The following is a 19,575-nucleotide window of genomic DNA, read 5'->3' on the forward strand; positions in this document are numbered from 1 at the left end:
AACATTTTTTCGAGAAATCGCGTGTCATGGATCTCTCCATTTGGATTATTCGTAATGTGTTTGAGTTTACCATTTCATTAATATTTATAGGAAAAGTTTTATAGGATAATTGCAACATGGGACACATTTTCCTATATAATATGAGAACAACTTAAAAAAAATAGAAATGATTGTGCAATACGGCCACAATTCAAAAATAATTATCATATTATAACAGGCTACTTGGATTTGTGGCTGTGTTGCAGGTCTTTCCAGTCGATATTTTTTGTGAAGTGGCTATACAAGGTGCTCGCGAGGAACCCGCATAACTTGAACCACGCGTTTCTAAGGCCAAAAGAAAGAAAAAATGTTATATGAATTTTAAAATTTTTCGCGAAAAAAAATTTTTTTTTGTTTTTTTTTTTACTTTTTTGGACGTATTTTCACATAAAAAGTAATTTTTATCCATAAAGTTGGCATTTAAAATGAGTTCCTTAATTTATTTTTCTAAAAACCAAATTTTTTGGAAGTTTTTCTTGTCACATTTTGACATCTATCAATGACTACTGTGAGACTATGCTCCACAATTGCGCATCAGCGCCGTTAAGAAGACCTTATCTACTGAGTAACAATACGGAAATGTTTTTTTTTAATTGGCAATAACTCTGAAACTAGACGAAATCTAGAAAAGTTTATATGACATTTTAGTCTTAAAATGTGACCAAGAATATGCCGTTAAAGTTATATGGGTTCCTCGCGAGCACCTTGTATACATCTTGTAAAAAAGCTTAAAAGGGGATTTTTCTAGGGTTCCGTAGTCAACTAGGAACCCTTATAGTTTCGCCATGTCTGTCTGTCCGTCCGTCCGTCCGTCCGTCCGTCCGTCCGTCCGTCCGTCCGCGGATAATCTCAGTAACCGTTAGCACTAGAAAGCTGAAATTTGGTACCAATATGTATTTCAATCACGCCGACAAAGTGCAGAAATAAAAAATGGAAAAAAATGTTTTATTAGGGTACCCCCCCTACATGTAAAGTGGGGGCTGATATATTTTTTCATTCCAACCCCAACGTGTGATATATTGTTGGATAGGTATTTAAAAACGAATAAGGGTTTACTAAGATAGTTTTTTGATAATATTAGTATTTTCGGAAATAATCGCTCCTAAAGGAAAAAAAAGTGCGTCCCCCCCCTCTAACTTTTGAACCGTATGTTTAAAAAATATGAAAAAAATCACAAAAGTAGAACTTAATAAAGACTTTCTAGGAAAATTGTTTTCAACTTGATACGTTCAGTAGTTTTTGAGAAAAATACGGAAAACTACGGAACCCTACACTGAGCGTGGCCCGACACGCTCTTGGCCGGTTTTTTATTATTCGAATTAAGGTCATATAACTATTGAACCCGTAACTGCAAAAATCTCAATAATCAAAAATTTTGAGATGTGGCCGTTTAACAAGCACGGGACGTATTAATTCTTATACTCGCAGGGTTGTTTATCCCGGCAGTTTGCGGCCGGTCGCTGCCTCATGGGAAATTACCAGAGCACGGAGCTTGCTGCAGAAAGCACCCAATTTTTAAGTTTTTAAACTGCGAACGAATGGTCGGTGTAATCGCTTGATGGCGGGAAAAGTTTGATGCTTTTTTTGTTATCTATGGCTCTAATGTGAACAGGGTGGCTAGCCGAATGGCACAATCGCTCACGAAACGCTCACGAAACGAAGCGCTAGTAGATATCTATCTCTATCGCGCTTGCGTATTGGCGCGACAGAGCCAGCGGCGTATCGCTTTCGTTTGGCGAGAGGAGAGTTTGGAGAAATGCCATTCGGCTACGGGGCCAGTGCTGTAGTTTGTTTTCTAAAAAGCGCGTATTAGTTTTATTTATCTCGTTCAACTTGAAAATGGCGATTTTGAGGATATTTATTTATTATTGATATTTTATGTGCCTATTTAAGAGCTGTGAAATTATCTTAGTTTAGTAATACTGGAACTAGTAAAAAGTTAGGGATGTAAAATTTTAATTGTTCCTAGGTACCTACTAACAAGCACAAGATATATTTATGGCAAAACGATAAGTTTAAATTTTTCTTGTTAAAATTATACGCATTTTCTTATGTTTAGTTCAGCAGTAACTTTCATTTTCACCGGAGCTGCTTACAGCAAACAGGAAATTAGGTATTCAAGTAAATTTAAAGTAAGATGAAACCGTAACGTAAAACTAAGCATGAGTAAAGTTTTAAGATCATAGTCCACGCTTAGTTTAACTAGGTAATAAAAACCGGCCAAGAGCGTGTCGGGCCACGCTCAGTGTAGGGTTCCGTAGTTTTTCGTATTTTTGTCAAAAACTACTGAACCTATCAAGTTCAAAACAATTTTCCTAGAAAGTCTTTACAAAGTTCTACTTTGGTGATTTTTTTCATATTTTTCAAACATATGGTTCAAAAGTTAGAGGGGGGGGACGCACTTTTTTTTCCTTTAAGAGCGATTATTTCAGAAACTATTAATATTATCAAAAAATGATCTTAGTAAACCCTTATTCATTTTTAAATACCTATCCAACAATATATCACACGTTGGGGTTGGAATGAAAAAAAATATCAGCCCCCACTTTGCATGTAGGGGGGGTACCCTAATGAAACATTTTTTCCCATTTTTTATTTTTGCACTTTGTTGGCGTGATTGATATACATATTGGTACCAAATTTCAGCTTTCTAGTGCTTACGGTTACTGAGATTATCCGCGGACGGACGGACGGACGGACGGACGGACGGACGGACGGACAGACAGACATGGCGAAACTATAAGGGTTCCTAGTTGACTACGGAACCCTAAAAACGTCAAATCGGGTAGTGATGGGACAAGTTACTAGTGATGTAACCATGAACCGGTTTTTAATTTTCCGATTTTTCTTTTGATAGAATGTTAAAACTAAAAATACTGCAAGGTACGATTATGCTTATATTTATAACCGTTCATCTTCATTCATCGCATTGTTTGGCTCTGTAACCATGGCAACGTATTGTTATAACGATACTGCGCGCGTGCGCGGTAAGCCGGCGGGGGATGGCTTTGGGCAGCTGCGCTGGCAGTGACTAACCAAGAATATTATATACCATGGATATTGCGTGCCGAACATTACGTTGAAGCCAGAAAATTTGACCTTGAATTACGTCACGCCGGTCTTGCATCTCTTTCTTTAGGGTGTCCATGATTAAGCATACATTAGGGATATCCCGCGGAATTTGACGTATTACGTTTATACGACTGATTAATTTTGTAACTTATTAAATTCAAATCCGATCAATCGTTTTATCACGAAAGTGAACATCCATCCTCACAAACTCAAAAAGTAAGGTACATTAGGTCAATTCCGAAAGTCGTCTAATTAGGAAAGTCGCATAGAAATCACCATTATTTCCGTCATATCAAGATTCCCCTTTCGGAATTATCTGAACATTTCTGTCATTCGGAATTACTCTAATGCACCTTACTAATTTGTCAACCGCCAATAAGGTCCATTTCTATACCACTCTGCAGTTACTTTGCCTTACGCCACAAAATACGGTACAGTTTTTACCAGTGGTAAACTACTGGGATTTTTTTTTCAGAACCGTTCCAGAATAAGAGCGTGGTGAATGTTGCAACACGAGGCTTAAAATATAACTTTTCTTTTACTGACACCTGTATTTATTAAAAAATGTTTCAGTCACTTTAAACTATCACAATAATATTTTGGTAGTAACTACTGGGAAAACTAATCCCAGTAGCTATCAACCCCGGTGTGGTAATTAACAATGTGGGGAAAATCCCAGTAGTTAGGACAGGTAAAAACTTGGTGGTAACTAGTGGGAATAGCCACAAAAATATAAGGGAAGTATTTGTCAATGGGGAAATAATGAAATACTAGGAGGTTTTAAAACAGTATCTTTATTTTTAAGCGCCGCCCCAAATCTCAAGGAAGGTGGTTCTCAATTCGTACGTATTTCAATTCTCTTCGCATGTATATATATATATATATATGTATCTCAATTTAATGTTTATGCCACGATATCTCCGTCGTTACTGGACCGATTTTTAAAATTTCTTTCTGTGTCATAATCTTCAGGCTTAAAGTGCAAATCTGCAAATTGTCGAACGCTCTGAAACATTTCCTTTTATGGGTACAATCGACAGCCAACGCTGCCTCCTTCCTTCATCTTTTGGAACACTGAAAAGTTTAATATTATTCATGTTAATTGTAAAGACATAAACAATAAAGTTGGTATTATTATACTGTGATATGAACTATGAACATAGAAACCGTACCAAGTTGATAGATTTAGCTCCATTCAATAAGAGTAAATACCATGCAAGAAAAAAGATTGGTCACCCTAGTCGTAAAACCACACATAGCATTATTTTTCTTTAAAGGTCATATTTATCGTTCTAAACCTATTCGTGGGAATTTTGATATAATTTGAGACAATGAAAACAATATAATGATAAGAACTAACCAAGATTACAAGCAAAATAGCAGAAAATTTATTGCCAGCGAGGTTTATGAACATTTTGGTAAAATAAGTACTTACTTGTGAAATTTTACGTCGGATTTCGGTTTCCATTTACTTCCACAATGGTTCACTATGCAATACATAGCGCAGAACTTAAGTAAATCGTCGAAAAACGTTTATTTCGCAAAATAAATATCTGAATCGGTGAATGACTTTTGACAATTCTGACATATCGGGCATATTTTTTTATTATTAGTGTTCCCATAGTACGCAGGAGGTAAATACCGGAGAAATAAGGTTTTTGATTGAGTTTTTTTTCGTATAATACAAAGAAAAGTAAGTCAATTTGATTGAAGAATGTTTTATACGTTTTTTTTAGTAACTAATCTGGCAATACATCACAGTGTCGGAAAGAGATAGAACATAGGAGTAAAGGTGAATGAACCTGGCTTCAACTCATTGGTCGGCACGCAAAATCCATGGTATATAATATTCTTGTGACTAACTAATTTAAAAACTATTAAAAACTAAGTGTATGGTCGTAGAAAAAGTATTGTATGCAGCGGTGTTTAACTGAGTCAAAAAATATAGTCGTGGCGTCTTTATGAACAATTTTTCTACTCCCGTACTGTTATTCGTGAGTTACAAGGTCGTACATAGAACTTTAAATCCCACCATAAAATATGTCAGGACAAGTCTATCTAGTCTATACCCTGAAAACATTTTGTAGCAGTAGCACGATATAGCCACATCTCGGACACTGGTGATCAAATATATGAAAGAGGCGCGTTCCTAGCACACATTCTAAGCACGTGTAGGTGAACGCTTACCATGCTTGTATGAGTGAGACATGACAGGTCGACTGTTCGCATTTTTGACAGGCGGTAACTGTGAGGTAACCGAGAGGGGGTGCGCGGTACTTTCAGCGGGGAGCGGGAGTGGTCATGCTGTACGATAGTACTCTTTGTTATACTGTGATATAGCTGTTAAAGTTCTATAAAACATTGCTACCAACTTAACAAACCACTCACTTCATCGTAGAAAATTAAAATATTGTATGAAATCGAATTCAAATGTACGAGAACTCGATTCGACGCGGCTCGATTCCTCTTAGTGGCCAGTATTCAGAGAACCATACCATAGACAGTTTTATTTTCATGTTTGCACTCAAACTGCATATTCAAAATGGTAGGTGGTGTGGTCCACTAGATAGCTAAGATGACTGAAAGTAGGTATTTGTTGAATTTATAATTTTCTTTCAAAGTAAGTGCTGGGTCGGTCGTAGAAAAAGTATTGTATGCAACGGTGTTTAACTGAGTCAAAAAATGCTCGTGGCGTCTTTATTAACAATTTTCGGCTACGCCTCAAATTGTTACCCACGTCACTCACCTTTTTTGACCTCTTTTAACCACCAGTTGCATAATAGTACATTACGATACAAGTGCGTAAAAAAGGAAGTTCGAAACGAGTGGCGATAAATTAAAACACGACCAAAAGGAGTGTTTTAAATCGACACGAGTTACGAATTTCCTTTTCGCACGTGTATCGTACGACGTTTTTCAGTACAGGGGCCTTACCATGATCTCTTAACGCGATTCAGTTTAGGACCTAAACTGAACTGCGTCGCTATTTCCTACCACGACATTGTTATTGCGATCAAATTTCGACCGAGCGAGCGATAAGCGTCCCAGCCGTTTCATTCACTCATCTCAAGTGTATTTCGTACCATGACATGCCACTTGAGCCTAAACTGAATCGCAGGAATGTCAAATTTAGCGATTCATAAAAAGTTACTCACATACCGCATTATTCTGAATCGCTTTGTTGTAATGTAACACTAGCGACACTAAATATTGTAGTTTTGTGTTTTTTATAAGGAGTAGGAGATGGAAAATAAAACTAAAGCTAGTTTCATCACCTGATTAATTTATTATTTTGGTTTTTCGATCCTTACCGATTCGATAATAAAATATAAAGTTTTATGATTTTGTTTAGTATTATTTACGGACCAACTATTCCAACTAACTACACGTTTTTACATTTTTAGAGTGCCCTATGATGTCGCAACTTTCGCAAAAACGCAAATCAAAAAGAGCGAGAAAAAGTCTGATCCTTTTAGTCAATATGCAAGGAGTCATGTTAACACTTGCGACAAACTATGCCTAGAACTATACTCCAGTTGCTAATGGGGGATGTCTGAAAATTTTAAAAGTGGCTGATATTTTTTCTGGTGATAGGAATAACCATTTCTAATTACAGAAAAAAGTTACAGATTTTTTGGTAGCACCATACATTTTATAAAAATAAAAACGTGTTGCTCGACTGCGCGTACGACCCATTTCGGCTGTTATGAGATTTGTCTTAGTCTTTAAAAAAATTCCATTTTGAATCTGTGCTGGCCACAGACACTGACAGTTGATTGTCAGCTTGACATTTTTCTCGGAGAATTCATAATTTTATCTGGTGAACTATTTTAACTATTTATTACTGTTTTCGACTTATTTTCTCTCCCTGGCCTCTGATTTTGCCTCCTTCTACGACTACCTTCGCTCTCGAACCCCGGACCGTGATTTTACTGGCTTAAAACGACGACCTTTGATTTTAAACCCTGGACCTGGGGCCTATTGCATAACAATTTACAACTTGTATTACAAGCGGAACTCTCTTTCTTATAAAATGAATTGGAGGGGGACTACCGCTTGTAATATGAGTTGTAAATTGTTATGCAATAGGCCCCTGATTCTACTTGCATTAACGAAGACGTATGCTTGCCCTGCTTGCTGCCGACGGCCTTTGCGTTGAACCCCGGACCTGATTACAATTTTTAAGCCCATTGAATTGGGAAAACGTGGATAGGTACTAGCGATTTTGTAAGAGCTAGTTCATCTAATTTGCCAAAATGTGGAACAGCGACAAACACAATGCCTGTGAAGAAGAAATTGATGAAAGATGCAGAGATATTTTGGACAGAGAATGTATATCTCATTAATTTTGAAAAGTGCAACTACATGTTAATGAGTGTAATAAACATAAATTTGTCTTGATCTATATTTAACATTATTACTCATTTTAGCACCCATAAGTATGTTTTCACATTATTTGATCCAATACCGGATGTTGGACCGATATCCCATACATTACAGGTGTCATCTTGGATTTTTTCCATTGACATCCGATATCGGATCGGGTAATGTGAAAACAGGCTAACTCCTAGTAGTGATTCATAAGCGCACCTGCCTACAGATGAGAACTAGAGAAGGACCTGTGCCCTAAACAAATAACTTTAGATTGTTGGTTTATTGTGTGCTTTAAGTAGTTAGTGCTCAAAAAGGAAATGAGTTTGCGATGTGACGCCTACTGCTTTTCACATCACCCATTCAGAAAGGGTACTTTTCGGCCCTGTTAGGAGGGAATTAAGTGACACTTTTCTGTTCAATAACTTTGTCTGGCCTGTATAAAATATTAACGCCACGGAAAGTGTTTGCACATAAGTAATATTATGTATAAAAAAATTGTGTCGATTAAGTGCATAATATTTTTACAACAGACCTGATTCATATTTTGGTATTTGCTTATATGATGTGAAAAAAAAAGTGTCAAATGGTAGCAATAGTAGATTGTGCAACAAGGGAGAAAAATGAGATATATATCTTGAGTGTAGCAAGGTATTCTTAAATTTAATCCTGAGCGTAGTGAGGGATTCAAGTGTTAAGACACAAGGTGGAATTAAATTTTCTACACATATTAACATCAACTTTTAGGAAATTTATATATAATGATATGTTATATGAACATAAAAATGGTATGTTATGTAACCATGTAAAAAAAATGTGTCCTTGAAGGGAAAAGTATCACTTTGGTCCCTAATAGCAAAGAGGAAAAGTGCCTCTTTGCACCCTCGCAGTGAAGGGAAGAAAATAACCCTTTCTTTTTGAATCCCAGTCACTACACTCAGTATTCAATTACATATAGACAGGGGCAGCTCACTCTGCGATCCTATCGCCGCGCTACAAATACATGCCGGCGGCCGCGAGTTCGCGGCCCATTCAGTGGAGACGACCTTTGCGCGGCGCAATAGAATTCAATGTCGGCTGCTCGCGTGCGGTCCCTTTGTTAATGTAGGTAAGAATTTAGAATGGCGGCATTTTGTGAACATCAAAGGAGTGATCCTTCTGTACTTGTACTATTATATATTCTGTGATATAGAATACTTCGCTTCGTTCACAATTCAATTTATATCCTCGCTATAAATATGCAATTTTGCTCCCTCGTAACACAATCTACTATAGTGCTGTTAATCATGCTTTAACAGTATGGAGGGCCATAGAAGAATATGGAAAGCCATAGCCGACTGAATTTGATAGTAACTTGACAGTAACTCGACACACATGACACACACCTCAGAAGTAAAATAAAACAACACAATAAAATAAATCAATTGTATTTTATTATAGGACATTGCAAATTATAAAAAAAAAAGTATTTTACCATATTTTTCCTATTGGTCTATCCACAGAGAACCTCCTATAGAGTGGCAGTCTTGTATATTTGGTTCGCGATACGAGTCACCAGTGTTTGGGGTGCGAGGAGCGGGCGGGGAATGTGTTAAGCGCGCTGTGATTGGCCGTTTCAAGGACGGCGGGCAGTCGCGCCAGATGAAAAGGGACAGAAGTATGACTGTCCCTCTACTGACGCGTAAGTGGCCAATGTAAGTTGACCTATGCCGGCTCTGAATCACTACATAGTATAAAACAAAGTCACTTTTTCTGTCCCTATGTCCCTATGTCCCTATGTATGCTTAAATCTTTAAAACTACGCAACGGATTTTGATGCGGTTTTTTTTAATAGATAGAGTGATTGTAGAGGAAGGTTTACATGTAGGTATAGTACCCGTGCGAAGCCGGGGCGGGTCGCTAGTAAATTATAAATATGACTTATTTGTGGAATGTAATGCCGTCTGTTTTTAAATTTGAGCTTCTTGTTACCTTTCCACACCATTTCACACTACAGGTGGACATCTTTAAGGCATCAAAATACCCTTTTCCAATTTTTTTGTGCGAAAAACACGCGCTGCTTTCGGGTCTGTTACTTGGTCGATACTGATCGGGCACGGCGAGCGCCCGCGCTTATATCAGTGCAAATACTAGGAAGGCTGGCGACCGCGAGTCGTCTTGTAATAGATGTCTATAGGGGTTGGTCTGTGGGTCTATCCAAAAAATACACATTTTGTGGCGTGTAAATGTGTGCCTTAAACGGCCTAGAAAATTCTAGTCTGGCAACACCATCCCCGACACGCCCTTCTTCTTGTCTCGCACTGCAACGAGCGCACACGCCGCTACTATCTTTAATTAAATAATTGAGTATAAACCTTTGTTGTAACCTGAAAACCGAATTATACATCTCAAGAACATCCGCTGTATCATTGATGAAGACATCACCCTTCGCCCCCTATCCGGAAATTGGTGACTACGACGTGAGTGACGACGACAGGTTGAGCGACGCAAGTTGTTTTTTGTGTCTGCTCCCTGCCTCCTCATCCGGATACCGAGGGCAGGATCATCGCCAGCATCGCAACAGTGAAGTGATTGCGATTGATCATCATCTTCGGTTCGAGATTCTGTTCGGTGGAAAAATTCATCAAGGTCAAGGACACACCCGGTGGGCGCGGTCCACGCTACGAAGCTTCAAACGTCAAACTTGACATACATCATTCTACCTTTTCCCGCCTGCCAGCTGTCAGTGTCAAGTGTCACGCAAGTAACCTAACTTTTCTAAACTTTTCACTCAATTCCTGTGTTTTTTCGTCGACTAATCCAAGAAAAGAACAAAAGTGTGTGTGCTTTGCGATAACCAGTGCCTAAATAATAACAAAACTAACCAATATTGCTATATAAATACGTCTCGGTGCTGGAAAACAACTAACTTTGGTGTACAAACAAATAACCCGGATTAACCAATACTTTTTTACAATTTCAACGTCTCGATTTGTGCTAAAACTAACAACTAAAACTGTTTGGTGTGTGCAGTGTGGACTTTTATTGCTGCATTTTAAATTTATGCTCATTTTCAACGCCTGACTTTGTTCTGTTGCATAATTTTGTACTTGTAATTTTAAGTTTATGCTTGTGTCTTGTGTTTTGTTTTATGTCTGCATAATTTCTTCTTTGGTTGTGGTAAAATCTTAAAATGTCTCTTGAGGAGTTGCGGAATCAGCTGGAGGCCTTAAAGGTGCAAAATGCGGCTCTACAAGCCCAGGCCCAGCAAACTGAGCCTGCAACAGCTGACACTGTGGTATTATCTAAAGGTGTATGTGGTGTTACTGTCAAGCTGCCTCCATTTTGGGCCGACCGTCCAGCAGTGTGGTTCGCCCAGGCCGAGGCTCAGTTCCATCTCGCCGGCATTAAAACCGACATCACCAAATTTAGTCATGTCATTAGTATAATCGACCAAAGGCTAATTGGTGAAATTGAAGATGTCATAATGAACCCACCAGAAGAAGACAAATACAAAATCTTGAAAGAAGAACTCATAAGGCGCCTTTCTGTTTCTGAGCAACAACGGGTGGAGCGACTCTTGAGTAGTGAGGAGCTCGGGACTCGCAAGCCCTCTGCCTTCTTGCGCCACCTTCAATCTCTTGCAGGTACAGCCAAGGACGATACCATCCTGAGACAGCTCTGGATGAGGCGGCTGCCGGGGCAGGTCCAGGCTATACTCACCGCCCAGTCAGACATAAGCTTAGAAAAGCTTGCTGAGCTGGCGGACAAGATCATGGAGGTGAATCCAAGCCCACAGGTATATAAGGTAACAGCTCCACAGCCCAGTTTTGATGCTGTCATGGAGCGTCTTGAACAATTAACCCAACAGGTTGCTGCCTTGTCTACCAGAGAGCAACGGGGGAGATCTCGCAACAGATCCAGACCGCGCAGCAGAAGCAGAAGTAACACCCCGGCCAGCAATGCTACCCGACTATGTTGGTACCACAAGCGGTACAACACCCAGGCGACCAAGTGCAACCCGCCTTGCAACTGGAAGTCGGAAAACCAGAACAGCGGTCAGTAAAGGCGGGGCCTGACTGCTGCTCTATGGAACCGACCAGCCGCCGTCTCTTTGTTACCGATAGGGTGACAAAGTACCAATTTCTCATCGACACCGGATCAGATTTATGCTGCTACCCTTACCGCTGGCTCAGAGAGCCGAGGAGACCCACTGAGTGGGACCTTAGAGCAGCTAACGGTAGCACCATCCTGACCTACGGTACTGTCAACTTGAGACTGGACTTCGGGCTGCGACGGGATTTCACATGGCAGTTTGTGGTGGCAGAAGTAAATTCAGCTATCATCGGTTCAGACTTTTTGGCTCATTACCATCTTCTACCAGATTGCCACACCCAACGCCTTGTAGACGGTAAGACAGGTCTCAAGACCATTTGCTCTACAGCTACTGTCACACAGCCCAGCATCAAATCCATCAGTCTACGGGACTCTCCTTTTGCACAAGTGCTTGCTGAGTTCCCTGACATCACTAAGCCTCCTGGATTTCAGCGGTTAGTCAAACACAATACGGTGCACCATATTAGGACCACAGAAGGCCCACCCATTTCCTGCCGTCCCCGACGCTTGGCACCTCAGAAGCTTTCTGCTGCCAAGGCGGAACTAGAGGACATGGTACGTATAGGGGTAGCTCGGCCATCCGAAAGTGCTTGGTCCTCTCCATTACACATGACAACGAAGAAAGACCAGTCTTGGCGTCCATGTGGCGACTATCGCGCACTGAATGCCAGGACTATTCCCGACCGCTATCCAGTGCGCCACATCAACGACTACGCGAATAACCTCGCAGGCGCCACCATCTTCAGCACACTTGATCTGGTAAAGGCGTACCACCAGATCCCAGTAGCTGAGGACGACATACCTAAGACCGCCATCGTCACCCCGTTTGGCCTCTTCGAGTTCCCTTTCATGACATTTGGGTTAAGAAATGCAGGTCAAACCTTCCAAAGGTTCATCGATGAGGTCACACGGGGTCTCGACTTTGTTTTCCCATATATAGACGACATACTTGTCTACTCAGCTGACGAGACTCAACATAAGGAACATCTGCGAATCCTGTTCAAGCGGTTGCAGGAGTATGGGCTAGTTCTCAACCCTTCCAAGTGCGTCTTAGGCGCAAAGGAAGTAGTGTTCCTGGGATACCACGTGAGTGCTGAAGGTACTCGCCCTCCTCAGGACCGTATTCAAGCTCTTATTGACTTTCCCCCTCCAAAAGACGTTCAAGGCGTGCGCCGTTTCCTTGGCATGATAAATTACTATCGCCGTTTCATCCCGCACGCCGCGAAATGCCAAGCACCTCTTGTGGATGCCGTAGTAGCCATAAATGGCAAGGGAGCCAAACCGTTCCCATGGACACCCGAGCTTCTGGCAAACTTCGAGGAGTGTAAGTCAAGCCTGTCTAACGCGACCCTACTCCAGCACCCGGTCAACGATGCACCTCTGGGACTCTTCACGGATGCCTCCAGCGTCCACGTCGGATCCTGCCTACAGCAGTTCGTGAACGACCAATGGTGCCCTCTTGCCTTTTTCAGCAAAAAGTTGACCCCCCAGCAATCTCAGTGGCCAGCATACTATCGAGAACTCTTCGCGGTGTACGAAAGCGTACAACACTTCCGCCATATTCTCGAGGTTCAACATGTAACCATTTATACTGACCACAAGCCGCTGTTGTACGCTTTCGTACAACGTAGAGAAAAACTTCCGCCATCGCAGCTGAACCAGTTATCGTTCATTGGCCAATTCACAACGGACATCAGGTACATCAAAGGGGAGGACAACGTTGTGGCCGATGCGATGTCACGGATCGAGGCCGTCTCGTTAGAGGAAGATTACGAGGCGCTCGCTAAATCACAATTAGAGGACCAAGAACTTGCCGATTTACGTCAAGGTAACTCCAGCCTTCAGCTCTCACGCGTAGCTATACCTGGCACGGACATCTCCATCCTTTGTGACGTCTCCACTGGTAAGCCTCGTCCTTATCTGACCCCTTCATTTCGTCGTGCGGTGTTTGACAAGTTGCACAACTTGAGTCACCCCGGCGTTAGACCCACCACTCGACTTTTGGTTAGCCGGTATGTATGGCCTCCATTCGAAAGGACTGTCGTAGGTGGACTCAGTCTTGCCTTGCGTGCCAACGTAGTAAGGTCTCAAGGCATACCTCAGCACCTCTAGGTACGTTCGAGCAACCATCTGGACGCTTCATGCACGTCCACATCGACATTGTTGGTCCCCTTCCCGTCTGCGATGACTATCGTTACTGTCTTACCGCCATTGACAGGGTTTCCAGGTGGCCAGAAGTGTGGCCGATGCGTTCCATTACTGCCGACGAGGTGGCCGATACCTTCGTGCAGGGGTGGATATCTCGTTTTGGTGTTCCTGCTACAATAACTACCGACCAGGGCACCCAGTTCGAGTCTGATCTTTTCAGGCGGTTGCTGCACACCTGCGCCACCAAGCGCGTACGCACAACCGCGTATCATCCCTGCGCTAATGGGATGATTGAGCGCGTCCATCGCCAGCTTAAGGCCGCACTCATGTGCCATTCAGGCTCGTGGACACGCGCTCTCCCTCTCGTTCTTCTCGGAATGCGGACCGCCTTCAAGGAGGACTTGAAGGCTACCGCTGCTGAGATGGTCTACGGGGAGCCTCTCCGTCTGCCCGGGGAGATGCTGGTCGCTGAGTCGAACGAAGACCGACTCGACAATCCTGCTGATTTTGTCGTCCAGCTGCGACGTAAGATGAGTGCTCTTCGTCCGACTCCTGCTTCGCGACACTCTACTCGGACCGTTTTCATCTCTAAAAATTTGCCCACGGCGACACACGTTTTTCTACGTGATGACACTGTACGACGCCCATTGCAACCCCCTTACACAGGACCTTTTGCCGTAGTGAGGCGTTCCACGGACGGGAAAACCCTGACCCTGGAAATTAAGAACAAAGAGGTTGTAGTGAGCGTCGATCGTGTCAAACCAGCTTTTGTGGACACAGAGGAGACTGTCGATTCTGGTGCTCCTGCTTCAGTGGCTCCGCCGCCTCAGGATGTACCTCATCCGCAGCCAGCTGCTACAGTGGCTACACAGCCTCAGGTTGTACCTCATCCGCAGCCAGCTGGACCCGCTCCTCCTATTACCACAACCAACCGTGATCGGCCAATTACCACACGTGCAGGCCGACACGTAAGATTCAAAGAGAAAGATGATTATTGTTATTTTTAATTACCTCCTAGTTCTAGTTTTGTAATTCTAGACTATTATTATTTCTTATGTTATCCTTCTCCGTGGGGGGGTGGTGTGGCGTGTAAATGTGTGCCTTAAACGGCCTAGAAAATTCTAGTCTGGCAACACCATCCCCGACACGCCCTTCTTCTTGCCTCGCACTGCAACGAGCGCACACGCCGCTCCTATCTTTAATTAAATAATTGAGTATTAACCATTGTTGTAACCTGAAAACCGAATTATACATCTCAAGAACATCCGCTGTATCATTGATGAAGACATCACCCTTCGCCCCCTATCCGGAAATTTTTTTGACAGAAGCGCATTGAGTGAGTCTGTTCGGATTTTTTCTAGGTTATCCCAATAAATAAAACTTCCCGTTTGTAAGTGTTTGGTACTGGTTTATTTAACAATTTTAACACAGAGTACATAAATAATTACACCGACTGATAGGCGGTAGGGTATTCGTGATGGGGGACGAGGCGGATAAGCCGCCCGACCCGGGTGGTGGCACTGGCACTGGTGGCAATTCCACAGCCTTGGCGAACGTTACAGAAATGATGGATATAGACATTCAGTCCCGGAAAAGAGACGCCGCCAAGGCTTTGGAAAAGTCACGACAAATTCTCGAACCCAGCGAGAAGCGTCAGATGCAAGGTGAAGTCAACAACGCCTCTGTTTCAACCGTGTATAAACACCCAGACCTCGACAACAATACATCCCGGAAATACGACGTCACTGACAGTGGTCCGTTTGTGGTACACATATCTCGAGAAGCAGCACCCAATGCAGGAACCTCTTTACAACCTATCAGAGTAGGCCAATTGTTTGCTAGAGACAGTGTCCCTGGTATCAAAAGGGACGGTATTAAAGCCCTAGGACGTAATCGCGTTGCCGTCGAATGTAAATCACCAGCCGACGCCAATAACCTCCTCTCAAACCAATGTTTGACTCGCAACAAACTAATAGGAGTAATCCCATCCTATCATGTCTCTCGTATGGGTCTGGTCCGCGGTGTACCTGTGGATTGGTCGATGGACGAATTTGTATCCGCTACCGAATTGAAAGAGGGCACAGGAAAAATCCTGAAAGCCCGCCGCCTGCAACGTAAAGTTACCAAGGACGACGGCTCCCCATCTTGGATCCCTACTCAGTCCGTAGTCGTTACATTTGAAGGTCAAACCCTTCCATCAAAACTATACGCCTGCTACACGTCACTAAATGTAGAAGTGTATGTTCTCCCTACTATCCAGTGCAGAAAATGCCTGCGTTTTGGCCATATTCAGACACAATGCAGATCTGATGCTCGATGCTATAAATGTGCCCAAAAACACCCTGGAGAAACCTGCAACGTGGCACCGGAACATATTTGCTGCCTGTTCTGTACAGGCCGCCACTTGGCTACTGACAAAAATTGCCCAGAATTTGGTAGACAAAAGTCAATTAAACTACTTATGTCAGAACACAACATCTCCTACCAGGAGGCTGCAGCTCGTACTCCTGCTGTGCGTAAGACTTTTGCCGAAATTGCTAACACAATGTTCAGTACCCCACCACCAGCGTCCCCACGCAGACCTTCCACTACTGAGCCTCCCTGTACATCAACGTCATACCGCAAGACAATATACCGTCCAGTTAGACCAAGGACCCCCTTTCTCCCGGATACGACCGTCGAGCTCTCCAGAACATTACTTCTACTCCCCAATCTCAGATGCCAAACGGACATGCTCTTAACCAACATCCCTACAATGATGACGTTCCCCCTACTGACAACTTTATACAGTCCGGTGTTGCCTTCCTTGAGGGCATGATCACCAGGTTAAGAGACTTAGTACCGCCCAACGTTGCCCAAGACATGAACTCTCTAAAACAATCTCTGTCAAGTTTAACCTTTGATAATGGCTACTATGGCCTCATTCCTTCAGTGGAATAGCCGTAGCATTAATTTAAGAAAGCCAGATCTAATTAATCTAATAAACTCGCACTCCGTAACTGTTGCGGCCATCTCGGAGACATGGTTACGACCGGGTTCCCGGTTCCGGGTCTCGGGGTTCTCATGCCTCCGGGATGACCGTGGTGATGGACGTGCAGGTAGTGCTTTATTAATAAATAGAAATTTCCCTTTTTCCCAAATTCAACTTCCTCCTCACACCCATGAAATTAACGCAGTTGCAGCTAATGTCATAGGAATAAATATCATTTCAATATATATTCCCCACCCTAATTTAAATTTAATTCCAGATCTTTCCACTATTTTATTCTCTGTTCCACACCCCCTTTTAATAATGGGTGATTTCAACTGCCATAACACGGCCTGGGGCTCATCGCACAATGATACTTTCTCCTCTTTCCTCATTGATTTATTTGATGATATTAATGTCTCAGTAATCAATGATGGCACACCCACTCACCGGGTGTACCCTGGCCAGAACCCCAACTCTGTTTTAGACCTAACTGCATGCTCTCCTGGCCTTTCTTGTCTTCTATCATACCATGTTCTGAGCCAATCTTACGGAAGCGATCACTTTCCTATTGTTATGACAAAACCATCGTCAGTGTCCCCTGTATCTACTCATGAGCCTCTCCTTAAGCACAGAATCGATGGAGCCGACTGGCCCAACTATTCTTCACACGTCGAGGAAAAACTAAAAGAAATCAACAAAAACTTATTAAACCCTTGTGACAAATATAATCTCTTTAAATCTTTCATTCTTGAAGCAGCCGATAAGTTCATCCCAAGGAAAAAAACACTTAATTCGAAAATCCCATCTCCCCCCTGGTGGAACGCAGACTGCACAAAAGCTGTCAAGGAGCGAGACATGGCAGAACGTAAATACAATAGATCAGGCCTAACTTCAGATTTCACCCTTTTCAAAAAAATATCTGCTCAAACTAAACGCTGCCTTAACAAATCAAAAAAAGCAGGATGGAAGGGCTTCTGCGAAAGTCTAAACCCTAAAACCCCTCCATCATTGGTATGGAGAAACATTAAGAAATTCAGAGGCTCCTTCAAATCAGACCCTACAGCATCATGTGACCCTTCAACCTGGCTAGGAGAATTTGCCAACAAACTAGCTCCTCCGTTTGTGCCTGAGGAATGTTATACACATCAAGACACTCACCCAACATATCATCACTTTGACAGCCCTTTTACAACCTCAGAACTGGATATTGCTTTAAGAGGACTACGTAACAGCTCACCCGGGGAGGACGGCATCCCATACTGCTTTATCCAAAAACTAAGTCCCCCTTGCACTGAATTCCTCCTGCAAATATACAACTCGTTCTTCATGTCGGGGAGGTCCCAGAGGATTGGAAGTCACAGATTGTAATCCCAATCTTGAAGCCAGGCAAGGACCCGCAGCAATCCACTTCTTATCGCCCCATAGCTCTATCTGCCACTATGGGTAAAATCTTCGAACACCTGGTGAAGAACAGATTGGAATGGTTAGTGGAAAACAAAAAAATACTAGCAAACACCCAATTCGGTTTTCGAAAAGGAAAGAGTACTATGGATAGCTTAAGTATACTAACCTCTGATATCAGATTGGCACTCACTAAAAAACAGCAACTAGTTGGATGCTTTCTTGACATCTCCGCTGCATACGATAATGTCCAACTACCTCTGCTCAGAGCAAAACTGCGTCAACTGAGCATTCCATCGAGAATAGTCGACATTATTTTTAAGCTATTCATGGGCAGAACGATTAAAATTCGGTTTGGAAATGCTATGTACTCTCCGCTTACAGTATGGCGAGGCCTTCCTCAAGGCTCTGTCCTTAGTCCCATTCTTTATAACCTATATACCTATGATATAGAGCAATCTGTCTCCCCTTTCTGCAGCATCCTCCAGTATGCAGATGACTTGGTCATTTACTCCACAGCTCATCATACCGACGAAGCAGCTGACAGACTCAATGAGGCTCTAGCATATCTGAATGACTGGTTAGATGATCATGGTCTATCTCTTTCCCCTTCTAAAAGCTGTACAGTGACCTTCACACGTCGGCAAACTATTCCTGCTGTCAACCTTCAATATGAGGACCAAATTATTCCTAGCTGCAACTTTGTGAAGTTTCTTGGTGTATTTTTGGACTCCAAAATGTCTGGTATTCATCACCTTAACTATGTAGTTGGTAAATGCGAGAGAGGTATCAATGTTCTCCGCGCCCTTTCTGGAGTTTGGTGGGGTGCACACCCCTACTGCCAAAAGCTGCTATACAATGCACTGATTCGTAGCCAAATTGATTATGCCTCATTTATTCTCGAACCCTGCAACAAACAGGCACTCAGTAAATTGGACAGTATCCAAGCCAAATGTCTGCGAATCATTATTGGAGCCATGCGTTCCTCACCCAAGAATGCTTTACAGGTTGAGTGTGTGGATCCTCCCTCTTCATTCGAAGGCAACTTTTGTCAGACCGATACGTATTTAAGGCCTGTTCCTTATCGGATCACCCGCTCACTTCGAGATTACAGGCCCTGTCTGATGAGGCATCTGTAAATGCATATTGGACACATAAAATACCACCCAGAATTATTATTAGTTACAGAAAACTTTTGAACCTTCCCTTCCCACTAAACAAAACAAATATCAACCCCCTATTTGAAACTGATTTTAATAGCTTAATACATTCCCCTAACATAATTCTACACTTCAATATTGACAAAAATGACCCTGCTGCAGATATCACTTTTAATAAAGAATTAAATAAATGGCAAGACTTCTTACCCATTTTTACTGACGCCTCAAAATTGGGACCTGGAAGCTATGTGGGAGCCGCGGTATGGATCCCTAGGTATCGTATCCTCCTACCATATAAATGTCCACCTCAGGCTTCTG

The 19,575-nt window shown here is 42.5% G+C and overlaps 1 protein-coding gene and 1 long non-coding RNA gene across 2 annotated transcripts; one reads left to right on the plus strand and one right to left on the minus strand.

Moving 5' to 3' along the window:
• Nucleotides 1–10,654: 10,654 nt before the first annotated feature.
• Nucleotides 10,655–11,409, plus strand: LOC125234886. Its single transcript, XM_048141307.1, has 2 exons — nt 10,655–11,260; nt 11,353–11,409. Exons 1-2 carry the CDS (start codon nt 10,655–10,657, stop codon nt 11,407–11,409), a joined length of 663 nt encoding a protein of 220 aa, XP_047997264.1.
• Nucleotides 11,410–18,033: 6,624 nt separating this feature from the next.
• On the minus strand, nt 18,034–19,124 carry LOC125234758. Its single transcript, XR_007178024.1, has 3 exons — nt 19,088–19,124; nt 18,267–19,004; nt 18,034–18,156 (listed from the first exon to the last, which is right to left on the minus strand). It is a non-coding gene; the product is annotated as an uncharacterized LOC125234758 (long non-coding RNA).
• Nucleotides 19,125–19,575: the final 451 nt, after the last annotated feature.

Source organism: Leguminivora glycinivorella, chromosome 16 (assembly GCF_023078275.1).
Source record: "Leguminivora glycinivorella isolate SPB_JAAS2020 chromosome 16, LegGlyc_1.1, whole genome shotgun sequence".
In the NCBI taxonomy this organism is placed as follows: Eukaryota; Metazoa; Arthropoda; class Insecta; order Lepidoptera; family Tortricidae; genus Leguminivora; species Leguminivora glycinivorella.